Here is a 21063-nt window from a genome sequence, read left to right as displayed (position 1 = left end):
TCATTTGTGAATGTTTGACATTCCTGACCTGCCCGTGGTCAGAACAGCTGAAGCTACATGCCTGGGAAAGTGAGGTCATTATTTCAATCCTAAAAATAACTTCTGCTATTTGCAGGAATGCAGGACTGTTTTAAGAGTTAATCAGGAAATGGTAGACAGTTTCATTCACTTTGGGCTTCAAAAATCTGACTCTCAAGGATTCATAAGTTTAAGAAAGATCTTGAAACAGTGGGGGGAAATGTTGGGTGAAGAGGGTTGACAATTAACCTGTGAAGATGAATAATTGATAATTACTATAACTTTATGTTTTATACTACTATTAACAAGACTGTCCTCGGACAAAACTATTACCTCGTTGAATATGCAATTACTGAATGCCTTCAGGGCAGCAGACCTTTACACTCACAGGATAGGTGAGCTAGATTCTTTAACCTCAGGAGACCAGCTTAAAATAGGAGTAGGACTAGTAACAAGGCTGCTCTTGGCCCTTTCAAGATTAGAATCTTAGCACCTGCCTTAACTCTGCCTTTAATGTGTTCCTGAATTTTGTTCAGTGGTTTAAGCAAAGTACTTTTTCCAGGGTAGCGCCATGATGCTGAAATTGTTGAACTAAATTTACATTTCAACTGAAAAAAAAAATAACTTCTGCTTTGTTAACAAATTTCCAGTCAAGAACAAATAACATTGTTTCTGTACTGAAAAAAAGGTAGCCTCATCTACTAAAATTATCTCTTGCAGTATCTCCACTTCCATTTCAGATAACTGCTCAAAGAACCAGCCGCCATTAGAAACAGTGGATAGTCTCTTCTGAATGAAATGTCTCCTCATTTAGTAATAGCATTCTCTATGTAGTAAGTAGGCTTTGCTTAAGTAAAGCTGATTGACAGTAAAAAGCTAAAGCATCTACTCCAACAGTGCATTTGATAGAAAAACTGGTCTCCACGATGAAAGCCAGACTTGAAACAAACCATTTCAAAACCAGCCTAATGGGGGCAGCCTCCTTACCCACCTGCTTATGATTACATTGTCATTTGGACTCCAGGGCCCAAATTTTATTTGATCAAGGAGCCTCTATGACTGCACGAGAGTGGGAATTTATGAGTGCTACTGGGAAAAAAGGGAGCAGGCCAGACTATATGAGACAAGTAAAAGCAAATTCTGGAAAAGAAAGGCAACTATTTTTTTTTTTACAAAGTATGAGGGGGGGAAAGGACAGCAAGAGATGTACTAGACTTTGAGAAGTGCAGGCAAGTTGTAAGAAGGATCAGATAGAAGATGGTAAAAGAGCTTAGTAGATAGGGCCACAACAGTGTTATGGAAACCAAGTGAATCATTTCAAGAGTGAGGAAGTTAGTAGTGTTAAACCACAGAAAAATCGAACACAGGAAAATTTAAATGAGGCCACTGGATTTGGCAAGTCGGTCACTTCTGCCAGAGCTGTTAAGGTAGTTTTGAGTGCAGAATCCATAGTGTAGCAGGAGACACGGACAATGTCTGGGTTTGGGGGTCAGGCCAGCTGCATTTTAATCTCATTCGTGCTACATCATGGCTTTATAACCTTAAGAAAGTTATTTAACCTCGCTCGACCTCTATTCATTTGTAAAATTGAAGTAATGCTCTGGCTCATAATAGGAACATAATCTATTAATATATAAAGCAGCATTTTTGTGATTAGGAGCAGTATAGGTTTTAGAGCCAGCCGTGGTTGGGTGAATAATGCCTGTTATTTGATGAGCTTTGTGTCCTTGGGCAGGTGGCCCAGCCCTAAGTGTCAGTTTCCTCACCTGTTTAACAGGGACAATACCCTCCACGTTTGTTGTGAAAATAGAAACACTAAAGCTAAATGGGTCTGGCACACAGTAGGTATTCAAATAGTGGTTATTCTGTTTACCAGCAGGGGCTGTTGGGCAGTGAGGAGAGGCTTGAAGGGAAGGCAGGACCAAAGAGCATTTTAGAGATTCAAGCCTGTCTGTAGACAGAGGAAGAAGGCAAACGAGTGTAAGCAAATGAGTGAAACCAAAGGAATGATGTGCAGGAGCTAGGAAGAGATAGAACCTAGATCACATGTTGTAAGATTATTCTTAGAAAAACAAAAATGGATACTGCTCCCTCTGAAAACAGGAAAGGGTAGGTGATAGGAGTTTAATCATAGTTGGAGATTAAAAGCCGAGGTTAGGAGAAAGGTCCATAGTGGTTTGATAGTAAATTGTCTCAAACTAGAATTTAATTAAAGGGTTGTTATGAGCATTTAATGAGAATATACATAAAAATGTGTGGTACCAAGTAGGTCCTCAGTTTATTTTAGATTTCCTGAGTAGGTCCAATATGCCAGCATAGTTTGTGTCTTTCTAGATCCTCCTTAAGTGTACAATTTCTTGATTGCCCTGCAACCCTGGTTTTTATCTTTGCTGTCCTGAAAGGCATTGCTGAAGCTAATCCCATATTGAAGAAACAGCCAGTTTTCCCAAGTCCCTGTATCTTTTTATCCTAGGTTTATATGTGCCTGCTCAAATAATAGGCATCATAACTTCTCTTTCACATTTATCTACATACATCTTGTAGTTGTAGTGAATATACACCTTGTTTTTTAGTTTAATGTATGTTAAATTGTCATGTTTTGGCATACCCACCATTTTTGTTTTGAGTGTTAAGTATATTACCTTTTTTTAAACCATTCTTTTTAATGACCACAATAAACAATTATCTGGTATTTAGATATTCAGCTTTTCATTAATAAATATTAAGTTTTTCTTTTGAATCTAGAGAGAACACTATACCCTAAGATTATTTTTCTATAACAGTGCTATCCAGTAGAATTTTCTGTGATGATGGAAATGCACTCTCTGTGCTGTCCAATAAGGACACTAGGTCACATGTGACTATTGAGCACTTAAAATGTGTCTAATATAACTGAGTTTTTAATTTACATTTAAATAGTCACATGTGGTTAGTGACCACTGTGTTGGAAAGCAGTTCTAGAAACAAATATGGAGATCTAAGTCAAAGTACAGAGTGTCTCAGCTATGATCTTAATTAAGGTGGCCAGGGTGAGGGCTTATGGTATAGTAATAGACCATACTTGAAAGAGCTCTCTGACAAAGACCTCAGAAGCCAAAATGTTCTCAGGAGTGGAAAAATATTTAAATTATTGGACCAAAGGGCAGACTACAGCTAAGGAAAAGAGTAAATATTTTAGAACCAGATATGATTTCTCAGCAATTGGTTTCAAACTCCATTGAGAAAATGCATTCAGTTAAGGACCTTGGGGCAGTGCTAACTCCGGACCACGGTATAAGCATCACCTGGGGCTTATTAGGAATGCAGATTCTTGCCCCACCCTCGACCTACTGAATCTGAATACTTGGGGCTGGGCTCCAGAATCTTTTACGTAGCCCCCAGGTTTTTCTTATTGGTGCTACTGTTTAAGAACTACTGCTATAGCGTGTTGAACACATGGTTCCTACCATATAGGAATTCCTGATCAAAGATACCTAATTTCTCATCAAACTTTTCTAGAATGTAAGACTGGATTATTCGTTCATCTCCCTGCATCCCGCACACGTTCAGGCAATCACAAGTGCTCAACGAAGGTTTGCTATTAAGTGGACTACCTTCCATTATCCGGAAATAGTAGTGTCTATCTGTAATATTCCAAGGTGAGGGAACTTGAAGGTTATAGGCACAAACAATATCTAGAACAAAAATTGAATTATGTAGCTTCGTGGTTTCGTTTTGACCAAGAGCATTATATAGTGTGTGCGCGTTTCTGTGTGTGTAAATCTGCATTGTCTTTGACGAACCAAAGGAAAACAAATAACCTGAATAAAGCTTCCCTGTGGTTGAAAGGGGAAAACGTCACCAGCCGTGGCCTGGTAAGGGCGTACACCTGATAATCTGAGGGTAAAACAGGAGAGGCAGAGGTAAATGATAGAACTCGGTCTGGGCGTGCAGTCTGTAAAGCAGGCGGAGACCGCTCGGCCGCAGCCCTCTTACCTTCCCCAGTGTGGCGCGGGACGGAACCTAAAAAACTGCTCGTTTTATCTGAAGTTCAAGTGTAACCAGGTGAGGTCTACTTTTACCTGCTAACTCGGGCAGCCCTGGGTGGGCGGCGCCCGCAGACCCCCAAACCTCGAGGCCTCGCGCCCGCCCAGCCGGGTCAAATTCCATGGCGGCCCCGAGCCGGCCCGGGAATGCGGAAGGGCCGCGGGACACGCCGCGAGCGGCGGGGGAGGAAAGCGGGGAGGTGAGCGGGCCGCGGCGCCCCGGCCGCGCTGCGCCTGCCTCAGACCGCACGGCCCGAGAAACACCACGAAAACCCAAGCCGTGGTCGTCGGCCCCAGCCTCGCGCCCAGGTGGACAAGGTGGACTCGGCCTCGAGCGGAGCGAGAACCGCAGCGCATCCCTCCACCTGGGGTTGGATCCCGCCTCGACTTCCGGTGCGACTTCCGGTCCGCCTCCCGAGGCAGGAAGTGCGGGTGTCGCCGCTCTAACGCTGCATCCCAGCTGCAGTTCCGCGTTCTTCGCCTCGTTCGTCTCGAGCAGGCAGTCCGGCTTCTGCTGCTGGTGTCCGGCCGCGGTGAGTGGCGTTCGCCCCCCGCGCGCGACACACCTGGGGCCGCCCCGGTGCCCCGCCCCTCCGACCTCTCGCAGCCGCCAGACCCCGGCCAGTGGGCCGGCCGGCCGGCCGGCCGTGGGGCGGGCGGGCGGGGCGGGGCGGGGACTGCGGGACCTTTCGGTGGGGCAGGGAAGGTTGGCGAGGAGGTCCGGCCGCGGCCAGCCCGGCCCTGGACGTCGAGGGTACGGGAGGCTGGGGCAGATGGAACCGGGCTGGGGAACTGCCCTGCTGGCTGAGTCGGCCTGTCCCCTGCGCTGCGTCACCCGACGGCTTCACACACCTGGCGCCTCGGCGGCCGCAGCCCCGCTCCCCGCCGGCCCGGTCGGTGGGTTTGGGTGTCTGCTTAGCCCACAGGGCTGGATGCTTTGGGGGTACAGGGGTCCGCTGGTGCGTGGTTCTTGCCCGGAGCGCCGAGTTGATATCGGCTAAATGTAACGATTTCCAAAGGAGTTGTGACTCTTCGCAGCACCTTGCATCTTGTAAAGATTTACTTCATTCGTACTGACTGAAGAAGAGGACAAATAGCAAAAATCAGGAAAGGTTTTCTGAAAAAGAGAATCGTGACCTCATTGAAGGCCTTGGACTTAGCCCTGGTGGGGAGAACTTTAGTATTTCTGGCTGTATCTGTGGTAGGAGGTAACAAGACCAAAAGCTCAAAAGGTGTGAATTGTGTCGTGTGAAAAGGAGACCAGCCCGAACGGAACAGAACTGTAATGAATAATAGTTGGAAATAGGTAGATCAGTGGGGCCGTTTCACGGATGTCTTGCAAACTTGATGAGAAATGAAAGATTATGTAAGAGACATTCGGGAGTCATTTTGGATTCTTCACTAAGGGAGTGAGATGAAGAAATGGGTGTTTAGAGGATTAGTTTGGCAGCCTTGGTTTCGGACGGATTTGCAGTGGTCCTTTGGTAAGAAAAGAATTGTACCATTTTAGAATTCAAAAGAAACTTATAGGTTATCTTTCGATTTATAATTGAAACCCAGCGAGGTGAGATAATTTGCCCAAGGTCACTTGAGGGGTTCACCTGCTGCCACCCATTTTCTCTGAGCATTAGGTGGACGTTCCTCATGGTTAAGTGCACGGCTTCTTGTTTGTTCTGGCTCTGTTGAATAAAACAGCTTCTGTGATGACCTACTCGAGACGCATTTATGCTTTAATGAGACTCAGTGTGGACAAGAGGAACTGCAGCTTCTGAAGGACAGGTCCCAGGTGAGGGTTGCTGGGCTTAGGAAAGATAAAAGGACTGGGATCCCCTAAATGGAGCCAGTTGTCCCTCTCCCAAGATTCGAAGACAGCATATATCTAGGGATGATTTTCATTGCCGGCAGCTTTGGGGTCTTTCTTCCCCGTTCCGCACTTTAGATGTGGTGACTTTGCTTCTTACCCCCAACCAGCTCTCCACATTTTCATGGTGGAGAAATTCTGCCGCCTACACGCAGGATGTTTGGAGCTAGTGGTGCAAGCTCTGGGCTAGACTTCCTGAGTATGATCCTGCGTCTAAGCTCTACGTTTTTCTAGCTGTGGCTGCAGACAGATGATTTTTTCTCTTTGCCCTAATTTTTCATTTGAGAAATGGGGATAATAACAGTGCCTATGTAATAAGTTGCTGTGAGAATTACATATATTAATACATATGAAATGCTTAGACCAGTGCCTAGCACATATTTAGCACTCTTATTAGTACTCTTTGTTCCAGGTACTTTTTGTTATGGATTTCTTGGGGAGAGTCCAGTGGAGTTTATGCTGAACCATGGGTAAACCATAGAGAAAAGCCATATTTTGCGGAGTCATATCCAGGGGGTGATGGGAATGTTGAAGAAGGGGTGACTCTGTTGCACTTAAAAGAGGAACCCACAGAACTTGGAGAGAAATCGAATAAAAGGAATTACAATTTGCTAACCAGGAATAGAAAATTTCCCTACCCAGTGCAAACTTGGCTGTGGCCCCTTTGAGGTTTTAAAAATTCTTCGGCTATAATTCTGAAATAAAGGCATTGCCCTATTGAATATTAAAGATGCCAAGGAAACACAACGGCTTTATTAGTTTTCTGTAGCTATATAACAGATTACCCCCAAACTTAGCACCTTAAGAAAACAATAAAGAGCTTCTGAGGGTCAGGAATTGCAGGGCAACTTAGCTGGGCAGCTCTGGTCTGGCTCAGGATCTCCTGGAGTTGCAGTCCAGATGTCAGCTGGGTTTGCAGTCATTTGAAAGAGGATCAACCTCCAAGATGGCTGACTCACCTGGCTGGCAAGTTGGTGCTGGCTGTTGGCAGGGGGCCTCAGTTCCCTGCCACATGGATCTCTCCGTGGAGTTGTGTATAGTACCCTGTAGACCTGGTGCTGGCTTTCCCCAGATTGAGTGATCTGAGAGAGCATGGTAGAACCAGCAACATCTACAATATTATGACAAAGTTGCACTCCATCATTTTCACAAATCCTATTAGTTATGAAGGGTGGCAGAATATGCCACCCCAAGATATGCCACTTTGGCATGAAGATTATTTTGAGCTGAAGGCAATTGAGAAGAAAGCAGACACAAGAAAGGCTCTTTGCCCTCCACCAATGTGCCTAAAAGCAGGACACACATTTACAGAGGTGGTGTTCTTTCCCTCTCTACCAGGCAGGACAAAGGTTACTTTCTGGAGACAACTTTAGACTCTTAATGGAGAAGGCCGTGACTTAAATCTACAAGAGAAGCCTTACCCTTGTTTATGCTGTGCTTTTAACCTTCCATACCTAGCCTCTCCCCTCCACACATGCCTTTCTTCTTTTGGCTTCAGCTGAAGATGATATTTAAGCCAGAGTTCTAAGCCACCTCTGAGAGTTGGATTTTCCCTGGGTATCTCCCCATGTATACATGAGGTATACGTGTTAATAAACGGTGTGTTTGTTTTTCTGTTATTAATCTGTTATTACAAGGCATCAGCCAAGAACTCAGAACCACGGTCAGTGCCTTCTAAGTGTTTAACTCAGTGGTTCTCAGCCCGCACTATATATTGGAATCACCTGCTGCATTTTAAAAATACAGATTCATAGACTTCACCTGTAGACATTCAGTTTCAGTTGTACTAGACCAGGACCTGGACATCACTTTTTAAAAACTTCCAAGATGGGACTTTCCCTGGCAGTCCAGTGGTTGAGACTTCGCCTTCCAATGCAGGGGGTGTGGGTTCAACCCCTGCTCAGGAGCTAAGATCCCACATGCCTCCTGTCCAAAAAACATAAAAAACAGAAGCAATATCGTAACAAAGACTTAAAAAAAAAAAAAACTTCCAAGATGATTCTAATGTAGCCAAGATTGAAACCAGAGGTTAACTGTTGTGAGAGCCATATTTACCCGCCATGTGGTAGCAGCACCTAGCTGACTTAGATGTTTCCTAGGTAGCTAACAGAATATGCTCCATGAGCATCTTTTCCAGGCTTCCAATAAAGCCATATAGGCTGGATGAGCAGTTTCTGCTTATTAATGATTATAGTGCCCATGTTTTGATTTGCACATCAGTATAGCAGGTGATTTTGCAAAAATTTAGATTATGACCTAAATATGTTGACACCACAACTACCTATAATACCGGTATTCCTATATCCCTGCCCTTCTTTAACCTCTAAAAATACTACATATAACCTTTAGTTCACTCTATATCAGAAATATACAAAAATAATGAAATAAAAATTTTGAAGAGGAAGTAAGACTTTTGTTTATTCCCCTTAAGGCTTATTTGTTACCTTATATGCTATGTTCTAAATGGATATTTTTTGTAACTAAGGATGGGGTTTGGTGGGTTTTTTTCCTTTAATATTTATAGGTCAAGTAGTAATTTCACAGTCGTACGTAAAGATTTCTAAGCCTTTCCCCAAACCAAAGCCATGACTGATAGGAAATACTGCCATGTGATAAACCCAATTGCACGGTTGCAGGGAGGGCCATTCATATCTTATTTTCTTCCCATTCCACTGTGCACTTCTAGTCTATACATTGGTTTCCCCAGCATAGTTTGAATTTATTTGAAAACAGAGTTTCACTAGGAATTAAATTTAGAGGAAAGTAGCTGCTCAGAAATCAGTGTTGGACTATATTGGTAAGTACTGAAAGTTTAAGAAATTTTTTGTGGTAAAAAAAATAACTAGCAGAATTGTATGAGGTAAAAAAATATATAGGTAAAATCACCTTTAACAAATGGCGTTGCATTCTAGCTCTGCCACCAGGTGACCTTGGGCAAGTTGTTTAATAACATATTTTGATATTCAGTTCCTCCATGTGTAAAGCAGGCATGTTGAATTTAGTGCACCCGAGTACCTAGCATAGGAGTCACTCAGCAAATGGTCGTAGCCGTAAGTTGAGTAGACTTTTAATTCTCTCTGGTCCTAAGGCATTTGGGGGCTAGAAAAATAGCGAGAACAAATACATGAGTTAAACTGCATGGTGCCTTGGGCACATACTAGTACCAGTAGTTTGGTGTTGCTGAAGGAAGAGTACAAAGCAGAGAATGGCTAGCGATGAGGCTGAAAGGTCATCCTAGAGCAGGGAAAGGTGTGTGTGCCATGCTCAGGAACTTGTACTTTGGCCTGTAGGCAGTGGAGAGCCGACAATTTCTCAAAAGGGAATGATATGGTCGTATTCATGTTTTACACACCTCTGGCTGGAAGATAAAGGATAGTCTAGAGGGGACCAAAAAGCAAGGAGGTTGGTTAGTTGGCCAATGAAATATTCTACACAAAGAGGTGATGAGGGCCCAGCATAGGGTGGTGGCAGAAGAATGAGGAAGATGAGCAAGTCTGATGAATATTTAAGAGGCAGGCTTGGTTCATCAGTGAGAGGGATGAGTCAGGGATGACTTGCATGTTTCTGGCTTGGTGAGGGCGTAAACGATGGTGCCATTAACTGACAGGAAACAAAGTTGAGAAAGTTTAGGAGGGGAAGATAATGAATTTTGTTTCTAACATGTTGATTCTGAACGTCTGGGATATGAAAATGGGTGCCTTTCACAAGCACAATTGGCTGTTTGACTCCACAGCTCAAGGGAAGGGTCAGCCCTGAGGATACAGACGTGGGAGTCATAGGTGTTGTCAGAACAGTGAGAGCCGATGAGATCATCCAAGGAACACAGAGTGAAAAGAATTTAATAAGCCATGGACTGTGAGAATACTCGGAAACGTGAATATTAAAGTGAGTGGAGAAGATAAGAGCCTAACAAGAAAATGGAGGAGGACCAGGCATAGAAATAGAACTGAGAGGAGGTTGGTGTCACCGAGTCAAATACAGCATTTTACTGAAACTAAATGTGATCTTCAGGAGTTTCCTTGTTAGAGTGTAAAGTCTTAAAGGCTGGGAACCTTGGGCTCTCGTTCCATTGGGACAGTTCATTTCTACTGTTACAGTTCATCAAGGCCAAGAGTTGTTGAGGCCTGAAGAGAAGAGGGATAAAATGGTGTCAAATATAGCAGAATGGTCCAAGGAGACTTAGACCAGATTTGACAATTGGAAAGCACTTGCAAATAGAGAAGAGAAAGCCAGATTGTGATGAGTGGGAAGTGAGAAAGTGGAGAAAGCCAAGATACTTATCTCAGAAGGTAAGGACAGAGAGGGTGGTAGTTTCTTGGGGCGCCAGAGTTCTCTTTAGATTGACTGTTTTGCAACAACCTTGCCTCACTTTTCAGCTGAGGTTTTATTATCAGTTGATATTTTCTGTATGTACTTTGTATATTTATATACAAATATAAATGTGCACTGGTTTTAAATGAAGTACAGAGAAAATGTAAACTGTTTTTCTTTTTAAAGAGATCATGGTGTCATTTCATTGAGCCATACCTGCTCTGTAACAGGTTTTGAGTGGCAGCTCAGACTTGCTCACGGTATAATGGCTTTTCTAGCCTTACTGGGTTACCTCCTCATTCTCGCTCCCAGGCATTTTCCGTAATAAAGATCCTTGCATGTGCAGTCTCTTCTTGGCATCAGCTTCTTGGAGAACTCCAACTAAGTTTTAAAAATGTTTAAATAGAATATACTTTTGGGTTAGCTGTAGCGTTTGCATGAAACAACTGATTATTTTTTAAAAATAAAGATTTTCTCTTTGGGAGGTTTTTCTAAATGACTATTGCGGACATAGTTTACTGATACTGAGGGAGAGAACTAATTCTTGGCTTCAGATCTACTGTCTTTTATATCTTTTGAATCTTGAAGAAATAGAATCATAGAATTTTTAGCATGCGAAAGAATTTTAATCCAGCAGTTTTGGAATGTGAGGAAGAATTAAAGCAGAGTCAAGTGCCTTGCTAGTGGACCACATTCTGTCTCCGATTGAACCTTCAATGTAACTAAGGTCACCTGACTAGCTAGTTACAGGAAGGAGAAGAAATTAACATTTACTCAGGCCATGTATGCCCCGAGGGGAAGGAGTTGAAATGTTAAAGCAAGGACTCTAAGGCTGACGTGCTTCAAAACTGCAAACAGGGCTTCCCTGGTGGCGCAGTGGTTGAGAGTCCACCTGCTGATGCAGGGGACACGGGTTTGTGCCCGCGTCTGGGAATATCCCACATGCCGTGGAGCTGCTGGGCCGGCTGAGCCTGCGTGTCCGGAGCCTGTGCTCCGCAATGGGAGAGGCCACAACAGTGAGAGGCCTGTGTACCGCAAAAAACAAAAAAAAACTGCAAACAAACCAAAACAATGTAGGTTAAAAGTCCAAGACCGGAAGTCCCGGAGACCCAGGTCCAGAATTCCCTTGCCCAGCCACTGCCCTCACCAGTCACCTGCTTTCACACTGCGAGGCTGCAGAGTTAGAGAACAGTCCCCAAGGCCACCCTCATTTCTGACACCAATTCCAAGTTTCGTTCCCCAAGACGACCCTCAGGTTCAGTAATTCGCTAGAACTTACAGAACTCACTGAAAGCTGTTACACCTATGGTTATGGTTTACTGCAGTAAAAGGATTCAGATTAAAGTCAACCAAGGGAAGAGACTCGTGGTATGGAGTCCAGGAGAATTCCAAATGCTTAGCTTCCAGTGGTCATTTCCGTGGGCAGTGTTGACCTCTCCTGGCAGCAAGGCGTGGCGGTGAGCATGGAGTATGGCCTGCCAGAGAGCTTGCTTGACCCTTCATAGCCATAGTTTTTACTGCGGCTCTGTCCCCTAGATACTGTCCCCACTCCTAGGCTGACTTCAGTCTCCAGTTCCTCTAGAGGCCAAGCTGATTAACACCTCACCCAGAGCCCCCATGATAAATCACATTGTTAGACTCTCTGGTGTGACCCAAGACCCCAGATATACCAGGCAGAACATTATAAGAGCTTAGAGATTACCTCCCAGGAGCTGAGGACAGAGGCCACACCTCTCTTACAAGGGCCATTGATTTTTTTTTTTTTTTAACCTAGGTATTACCTACCTCATAGGGCAGTTGTAAACATTGAATACGAACGACAGTGGAGCAAACAATTATTCTGGTGTCCGTGGGTTTTCAAGAAATAGTGAAGCTGAGATTCAGACTCAAGATTTTTCTGATTCCAAAGCCAGGAGTATTTTTGTGTTGTATTTATTTACATCATTTAAAACCGCAAATAAAAATGGAATGAGAAGGGAATTCCCTGGCGGTCAGTGGTTGGGACTCGGAGCTTTCACAGCCAGGGCCCGGTTCAGTCCCCGGTTGGGAAACTAAGATCCTGCAAGCCACATGGTGGCCCAAAAAAAAAAAAAAAAAAAAGGAATGAGAAGTGTCCATTCTTTTTGACATTTAAAACATTGGTGGCTTTCAGTAGAGTATCGGGCCACCACTAAAGGTGTATTACGGAGAATTGAGAAGTGATGGGGAAGATGAGAAAATGGAGAGAGTTGAGTAGTAGAGTACTATTCTAAAAGTTTTATCAAGGGAAAGGGGAAATGAGGATGTAGCTAGAAGGGATACAAGACTAAAGATACATTTTGATGATTTTTTAAAAAAATATATATTTATTTATTTATTTTGGCTGCACTGGGTCTTAGTTGTGGCATGTGGGATATTTAGTTGTGGTACGCTGGATCTTTAGTTGCAGCATGCAGATTTCTTAGTTGCAGCATGCGTGTGGTATCTAGTTCCCTGACCAGGGATTGAACCTGGGCCCTCTGCATTGGGAGTGCAGAGTCTCATCCACTGGACCACCAGGGAAGTCCCATTGATGTTTTTTTTAGAATGAGAGCCTTTTGAACATGTACCTTATAGTAACTATACTAGTCTCTTTGCATATGTTATCTCATTTAATTCTCACTTGCATTAGAGTAGATATTGTGTTTCGCTGTAAAACTGAGGGTCGAGTGAGGTTCCCTGGTTTTCAGACCATTTTTTGGAAGAAACCAAGGCTCAGAGAGGTTATGCAATATTGGTAGTAAAATGAAGTTAAAAGGTGTACCTACTGCATAGGATTGTTGTGAGGGTTAAATGGGACAATCCTTGTGAAAGTAAGATGTCCGCTTTGGAGCCTTTCTCTTTAGGGGAGCACCCTGCCCTCATAACAGTGCTTGGCACGTAGTAGCACTCGGTAAATGCGATCTATTGCTATGTGCTTTAAAACTCATTCACATTTAATAAAAATGAGGTTCGTGAAGTTTGGGATGAAGCCACATCAATAATTTCTATTCTGTTTCTTCAAAACTGCTTTTGTCCTAGCTGTTTAATTGTGACATTGGAAATAAAGTTTATATGTATATTCCCACCCAAATAAAGTAATAATTCTACAATACATTGAAATATTTTTTCTCACTAACTTTAGGTGTTGTGAATTCTTTTTTTTTTGCTTTATGTTTTTATGCATTCTGTTTTGCTTTATGTTCCTTTTTAACTCTAGGATTAAACCGCCACCATGTCTAGCAAAAAGGCAAAGACCAAGACCAAGAAGCGCCCCCAGCGCGCAACCTCCAACGTGTTCGCCATGTTTGACCAGTCACAGATTCAGGAGTTCAAGGAGGCCTTCAACATGATCGATCAGAACAGAGATGGTTTCATCGACAAGGAAGACTTGCATGATATGCTTGCTTCTCTAGGTAGACTTTTATGTTCTTAATATTCCTGCTTCCCCAAAATAATTAGCGTTTTATGAATTATTTTTTGTGTGATGTACAGATATTAATCTCCTGGTCTCAAAGGCCTCTTGAGAGATGTTGGGTGGGAGGCACCATACTGAGGCTTGGCCCGTCATAAGAGGATATGCCTTCGGGGGCGGGGGCCTGGCTGCCACTGTGGCTAGGCAGGCTTCCGTTCCTGTTAGCTAAATATGATAGGTCTACAAGGTGAAAAGCCAGGGGACGACTAGATGGCAAGATACCAGAATCTTAAACAAAAAGTGTGGACAATAATATAATGTATTAAGTAATAAAAGTTGAGGACAGGTTATATGACAGAGGTGACGGTCATAAGTGATAACGACCATCTCAGGGAGGAAGGGCAGTGCTCCTAAAAAAAGGGAACACAGGGAAGGGGGCTTCCACAATTTATATATATATTTTATAATTAAAATAAAATGTAAAGATAGAAGATTTATCGATTTATTTTTACACATTTATTTAGCTATAGTTGATTTACAATATTGTGTTAGTTTCAGGTGTACAGCTTCAGATTCTTTTCCACTGTAGATTTATTACAAGATATTAAGTATAGTTACTTGTGCTATGCAGTAAATCCTGTTGTTTATCTATTTTTTGTATAGTGGTGTGTATCTGTTAATCCCAAACCCCTAATTTATCCCTCCCCCCACACCTTTCCCCTTTGGTAACCATAAGTTTGTTTTCTATGTCTGTGAGTCTGTTTCTGTTTTGTAAATAAGTTGATTTATAATTTTTTTTTTAGATTCCACATACAAGTGATACGTAACATTTGTCTTTGCCTGCCTGACTTACTTCACTTAGTATGATAATCTCTAGACCCATCCATGTTGCTGCAAATGGCAATATTTCATTTAAAGATACAGGATTTAAAGCAAACATAAACTGCCCTTTGTCATTCTGGCTATGTCGGTGTTAATCTACTGTTCCTTATATGATTTTGTTATTTTGATCTTAAGGAAAGAGGGGAAAGTCCTCCATGTCCTGCCTGAATTGGCACTGATTTTACAGTTGGAAGAAAGGAGTATCAAGTCAGGGGGTTCTTGATAGGCCAGAATGATGGACAGGGAAGGGGGCACAAGTCAGGGATGGCCCACAGGTAGGCTCTGCACTCTAACGTTTCTGTGCCTGACCATGAGCCAGAAAGGGCAGTTCAAGGGCCAGAGGACAAAGAGAGAGAATTTTGTTACTTTTTTCTTTTTAGTAACCACATGATTTTGTTCATCTCTGTTATTTTTTTCTCCTAGTGTGTTATTTTGAAATTTTTTAAGCCTATAAAAAGTTGAAAGAACGGTGTAATGAACACGCATCCATCCTTTACTCAGATTCACGAGCTGTTAACATTTTGCAACATTGCCTTTATTCAGAGTGAGAGTTGAGTCTTGCAACATGGCCTTTATTCAAAGTGAGAGTTGAGTCAAGATACTGATCTGACTTGTTGACTTGCAGGTGGGGTGGATCCCAGTGTTTTCCACACTCTGAATAGCTAAGTACTAAGTGTCCTTTGGGGAGCAGGTCACTACTGAAGAAGGCCACCGAGGAGAATTGAGGGCCTGAGTTGTATTACAAAGATCAAACACTCAAGCCTATCCCCTGGTCCTAGTAGATGCTCAGTTAATTTTTGTTGGATGAATGAGTGATGGTAGAGTAAGAGACTTTTGGGAACTTCCATTTTGGGGAATGCCATGCCTTTAGAGATACATATTTACCTTTTAAATCAACAAATTATATTAGATGCCTTGAATGGGTCCATAGGTGCTTAGCCTAAGCCAATTCATTTAAAATCCCTGTGTCTTTTTCATACCCATGTTCTCTTGACACCTTTGGGTTACACTTTTTACCCCCAAAAATTGCTGCAAGAGAGTCGGGTTAAATCTGGAGGTAGAAAAGTAGTCCTTTTTAGCTACTTTCACTTACTCGAAGAATCTTGAGATTAATTTTGGGCTAATTTTGTATCGATATGTCGAATAGGTATAATGAGTGAAGGTTGTAATGCAGTAAGACAGATGCCAACTTGGCACTTAAATTTCACCCAAATTCCTGGGAGTAAAACTTACATATGAACCATAATTCTAGATTTGACTGTCATTAGCACTTAGCTGGGTATAATAGTGAGATGCTGACATGGATGCTCTTTTCATGGAGAATCATACAAACTTAATGTTGGAAGGGACCTTTCAGATACCAAGTTTAACTAGACCATTAAACCCTAGACAGTTTCCACCTTGTCCCAGGGCACACAGTCAGTGGCAGAACTGGGATTCAAACCCACTATTCCAGACCCTTTGTTCAGTGCTGCTTTTCTGCACCATGTGGACCTCACACATGCCAGGACAAAGAGAACTCTTTGTTACTCCCACCACATGTGGCCATTCCAGGGGAATTTCTCCCAACTTCGAAGGGAGGGTCAGGGGAGTTCCCTCACCACCATACCAGAAGAGGGAGAAGTGTCCTTGGTTGGAACTGAGATTAAGGTTTCCCATCATGAACAATACTAAACAAGACTATATTTCAGCAATATGAGTAAACAGCATCTGGGGATATGTCTGACAACCAAATAGAACATAACATTGTTTAAAATGAGCTCCCAGGGACTTCCCTGGTGGTGCAGTGGTTGAGAATCCGCCTGCCAGTGCAGGGGACACGGATTTGAGCCCTTGTCCAAGAAGATCCCACATGCCACGGAGCAACTAAGCCCATGTACCACAACTACTGAACCTGCACTCTAGAGCCCACATGCCACACTACTGAAGCCCGCGTGCCTAGAGTCTGTGCTCCGCAACAAGAGAAGCCACCGCAATGAGAAGCCTGCGCACCACAACGAAGAGTAGCCCCCGCTCGCCGCAACTAGAGAAAGCCCACGCGCAGCAACGAAGACCCAATGCAGCCATAAATAAATAATAAACAGATTGATTAATTAATTAATTTTAAATAATAAATAAAATGAGCTCCCAGTTCTAAACCAACCTAATAGTTTCAGCTTAAATGAACAACTTATAAATAAATTGTTTGAAGCATACCAATTATAGGCAACTTACTGCAGTTAGAAATATGAATATTTAGATTTTTTAAACAACCAGTATTGAAATGCCCTGATGGGTCTTTAATGTTATCAGCATTCAAGATGTAGTAATGTGGCATTACCTGGTTCATAGTTTCATGTGTGTGTTTTATTTTTAATGAAAAATAGTGAAGGAAAAGTTGCAGGAAGTATCAGTGAATGGACAGTATTCAACCTAAGCCCAGAATGCATTTTATTTATGATGTAGCAAAGATTTTTTTATGTTGTTAAAAATTGTCTTTTTTAAATGTTCTTAATGTAAGTTGATTGAAATATTAGTTTCGTGTGATGTTGATGTAACTTTTAAAAATATGTTGGGGAACATAACAATAACAGAATAATTATTTATTGAAATGAGTTCTTTGTCCTTAAATGTTAAAATGTGCGATTTTCTAGGGAAGAATCCAACCGATGCGTACCTCGAAGCCATGATGAATGAGGCTCCAGGGCCCATAAACTTCACCATGTTCCTTACCATGTTTGGGGAGAAGCTGAATGGCACAGACCCAGAAGATGTCATCAGAAACGCTTTTGCTTGCTTTGATGAAGAAGCAACTGGTGAGCACTCTTTGTTTATGCCCAGCCTCATTCCAGACTATGTGAAACACTTTTTAGGGAATGAGAAAGATTAGCAAAATATAAATTTTTAAAAATGAGTAGAGGGAAACTATCATTTATGATAGGACAGTCGACCAAGAATGGCTAGAACACAGGGTAGGTCATAAAGCTACACGGTTTGTGGTGTTAATCTTTGAATCTGGTTCTGAGCTTCCTGGAAGCCAAAGGGAGAATTTTCTTTTAAATAGTGTTTCTTAGACAATATACTGCTTCAAGAAACTTTAAGTTTCACCAGAAAGTATAGTCAACTAACTTGGACAATTAAAATCTTCGGTTTTTTTCCCTTATTATTTAAAAATGTGTGAAGAAAGCCCTGCTGTTCCGTTTTCTGATTTCTCTCGTTTTCCCCTTTGCTTCTGTGTTAACCCTCTGCTCAGCCACGCGCATCGCCTCCTCACATACACCTCGCATCCTCCTTCCTGCTTCCCCCTTGCTACCTATTAAAACTGCACCGTCCTTCGTGCACGTTTGGTCTTGGCAACGCTGCCCTTTTGTTCTGGGTATCTGCCTTTTTTTTTTTTTTTAATATCTCTGAAATACAAGGTATTTTTTTTCTCCTCTGGAAAATGCTCGCTTCAAATTAATTTTGTAAGCGTATGATCTACTAACTGACTTTGTAAATGATTTAATTTAATATTAATAAAGAACTCTAAAAATAATAGGAAAAGATAAGGATATTGTTATATATTGCTTTATATTGTTCAGGTAAATATGTATGTTCTGAAATATCTTGTAAGATTGACGTAGTTGAGAACCAAATCATTAAAGTGCCGGGAAGTGTTTGCAACTCCCCTTTTTCTGCTGCCTTCCAGGCACCATTCAGGAGGATTACCTTCGAGAGCTGCTGACCACGATGGGAGATCGGTTTACAGATGAGGAAGTGGATGAACTGTATAGAGAAGCACCTATTGACAAAAAGGGGAATTTCAATTACATTGAGTTCACGCGCATCCTTAAACATGGAGCGAAAGACAAAGATGATTGAAAAGAACTTGAGCTAAGACTTTCCAATTACTTTGTCTTACTCTGTTTTATTTCCCAGACACTTCCCCCCTCATAGACCTGTTGCATGCAACTTAGTTTCACAGCTTTGCCTCTTTTTCGGTGTATTTATTCTAGACCTTTCTGCCACTTAGCACTTGTATAATCAGACTGCAAATGGGGATGAGGTTGTAAATTGTATTGAGAAAAAGCATTGCGAATAAAAATCAACAAATGTGAAAGCCCAGGAAAATATATCCGGTATTTCTGGTTTTGCTGGATTTTTACATTTTTATATAATAAAAATGCTATTTTGAAATAAAGATTATGCTGACTCAGATGTAATATAATGGAAAGTTAAATAACTGGTAGTTGGGGGTAGTCATTTTTTTAGATTTTCAAGTTCGTATAATTCAGATTCCATAGTAAAACTGATTGTTCACATGTATGGGACAGTGTTCTTCAGTATAAGTTAAATAACATCATTATACAGTAAAAACTGGTTGTACCTTAGTTTCTTTCATGCTTCTGGTAAGTCAGATGTTTAAATTATTGAATGATAAATATAGAATGTATCTGAGAAAACACTGAATGTTTTACTGATTTGAGTCTAGGAACATGAGGCAAAATTCTGAAGAAAAGAATAGTTATTATTGAACATATACAGTGTGTAAAGCATTGCATGTAGACGATTTTCATTGACTCTTCCCAGCACCCTTGTGGGATAGAATTTTATTAGCCCTGTATTTCAAGGGGAAGAACTGAGCACCAGGGAGTCAAGTGATTGATGTGAGTCTCTGTCAGAGCTGGGACTCCAGGCCAGGGCACCCCACTCCAGAGTGAGGATTCTGGGACCACTGTGCTGTCTCTGAAAAGCCCCAAATGCCTAAAAGGTCAAGATATTTCCATTACATTCTAACATAGTTTTGTAGTCATTATTGAAATTTAAAATAACTTGGGGACATTGATTGTTGGAACAGAATTTCAGAAAATTCTATCCAGGTGAAAAATAGAGGACCAAAGATTATAAGCAATGTAATCTTCCAGCCGCCTTCAGTTGGAAGGTGGTTCACATAGTGTAGAGTGTAGACTGGATGGAAGGTCTGAAAACCATACAGACAAGGCTGCTATGAGCTCGCTTAACATCCTCAAGGCCAAGCAATATGAGAAGGAGGAGAGAAAAACCTAAAAACAGAAAAAAATCCATTTAAAAAAAAAGTTTCCCAACGTTGTTCAACACCTATTCCCTCTTAAATGTATTGATATTCTATCTCCGTAAAATCGATGCATTTACACGTCGTTTAACGTTTGTGCTTCCGAGCTTGCTGTGGTAGGCAAATCCTTGCTATCAATTTTTCTAGGTTTTTCATCATCTTTAAAAAGAGCAGTTCCACTCTCGTGGTCTAGTGCAAGAGAAGTGCTTTGCAGTTCATAAGAGCTTTCGCACTTATGACCTAATCCTCACCGCCCATGAGGTAAGTAGGGCAAGTAATATCCCTGCTTTTCATATGAGAGCTGAAGTTTAGAACAGCCAAAGCACCTGTCCGAGGTCCCACAAGAATAAGAATCCACATCTGGCTCCCTTTTCTACTTCCAAGTGTAAAGTCACGTGCAGTGTCAAAACCAGAATCACCGTGTGTAGAAGGAGAAGGGGAAGCGTACTGGGATCATCTTGACTGTCATTAACAAATACTTATCAGTTACCTGTTATGTGCCAGGCACTGTTCTCTGTTCGGGATAACTGGAGGGGCAGGACAAACAAGGATGCCACCCTCCTGGGGCTCAGCTCCTTAGTGGGAGATGAGGAAGGCACCTCTAAGTATCGTGGGACACAGAACTTGAGCAAGTGCAGAGAGGGCCTCTGAGGTGAGATCTGAATCATGAGAAGAGGGTCCCCGTGTGGAAGTCAGGGAGGATGTTCCACTCACAGGGGACGGTCCTTCCAAGGCAGACGCTGGCGGAAGCACTGGGAGAGCTCAAGGGAAGGACATAAGGATGGTGTTTGCTGCGTGGTCTACGTGCAAAATCAGGACTTTGGGCAGGGAAGAAATGTGAATTATGTTTTAAAAACTCAACCTTGCTGCTGAGTATAGAATGGAGGGCAAGAGTAGCAGCAAGAAGACTTCCAGTTAGGAGGCTATCACTATGGTCCAGGCAAGTCAAGAGGGTGGCTTGGTCTCCAGATGGTCGCACAGGTGGCTCTGCTGCCTGACCTATTTACTCTGTTCCAGCCTTTTCTTGTCACCAGCTCTCTGGCATCATTTTAACTGCATTTATTCTTTTGCTCTGCTTAAAGGCAGATTTGAGAAGATTGGGAGGTTGAAAAGGTTTTCAAGATTAAAAACAAGAAAAACTGTCTCTTGAATGCCTTGTGTTGACCTGACGTAACCCATTCTGTTTCATCCATAGTATCTATAAAGAGAGTAGTGGAATCCAGCATGCACTATAAGGCACTCAGCTAGGACCTTTTTCCTCTCTGGTTCAATAAATATTACTGATGATGATGAAAACTCTATTTTAGTATCTTTCCTTTTTTGAGAACAACTTAGTAATGATCTCTAAAATTGACAATTGATACCTTGGCCAACACAATTGGAATGTGTGTTTGTACTCAGGTATTTAAAACTATGCTGAATGGTTGCTCTGTACTAAGCATGTACACTACTGGCCTTTGAGGTAGGTTTTTGTTTTGTTTTGTTTTAATTATCCTTGTTCTAC

The 21063-nt window shown here is 42.2% G+C and overlaps 1 protein-coding gene and 1 long non-coding RNA gene across 4 annotated transcripts; both read left to right on the top strand.

The window, feature by feature from the left end:
• Nucleotides 1–4073: 4073 nt before the first annotated feature.
• LOC113610549 (myosin regulatory light chain 12B) lies at nt 4074–20855 on the top strand. 3 transcript variants are annotated; one of them, XM_027088815.1, is made up of 4 exons: nt 4443–4576; nt 13433–13628; nt 17143–17304; nt 18177–20855. In XM_027088815.1, exons 2-4 carry the CDS (start codon nt 13448–13450, stop codon nt 18347–18349), a joined length of 516 nt encoding a protein of 171 aa, XP_026944616.1. In that variant the 5' UTR covers nt 4443–4576; nt 13433–13447; the 3' UTR covers nt 18350–20855. The 3 variants fall into 3 exon arrangements, with proteins under 3 accessions (XP_026944615.1, XP_026944616.1, XP_026944617.1); XM_027088816.1 differs by lacking the exon at nt 4443–4576 and adding an exon at nt 9837–9860; XM_027088814.1 differs by lacking the exons at nt 13433–13628; nt 17143–17304; nt 18177–20855 and adding an exon at nt 9638–9789 and having other exon boundaries at nt 4074–4576.
• On the top strand, nt 4947–7523 carry LOC113610550 (uncharacterized). Its single transcript, XR_003429122.1, has 2 exons — nt 4947–5829; nt 7243–7523. It is a non-coding gene; the product is annotated as an uncharacterized LOC113610550 (long non-coding RNA).
• Nucleotides 20856–21063: the final 208 nt, after the last annotated feature.

Source organism: Aethalodelphis obliquidens, unplaced genomic scaffold (genome assembly GCF_003676395.1).
Source record: "Aethalodelphis obliquidens isolate GAN/ISIS:26980383/991018 unplaced genomic scaffold, ASM367639v1 scaffold63, whole genome shotgun sequence".
NCBI classification, from domain to species: Eukaryota; Metazoa; Chordata; class Mammalia; order Artiodactyla; family Delphinidae; genus Aethalodelphis; species Aethalodelphis obliquidens.
This window is presented reverse-complemented; position numbering and strand designations above follow the sequence as displayed.

Excerpts from the sequence above, each read along its gene's own strand:
- LOC113610549 (XM_027088814.1), top strand. The coding sequence starts at position 4,166 with ATGGCGGCCCCGAGCCGGCCCGGGAATGCGGAAGGGCCGCGGGACACG. Across the intron at positions 4,577-9,637 it reads GCTGCTGGTGTCCGGCCGCG|CTCAAGGGAAGGGTCAGCCC; the intron begins GTGAGTGGCGTT and ends TTGACTCCACAG.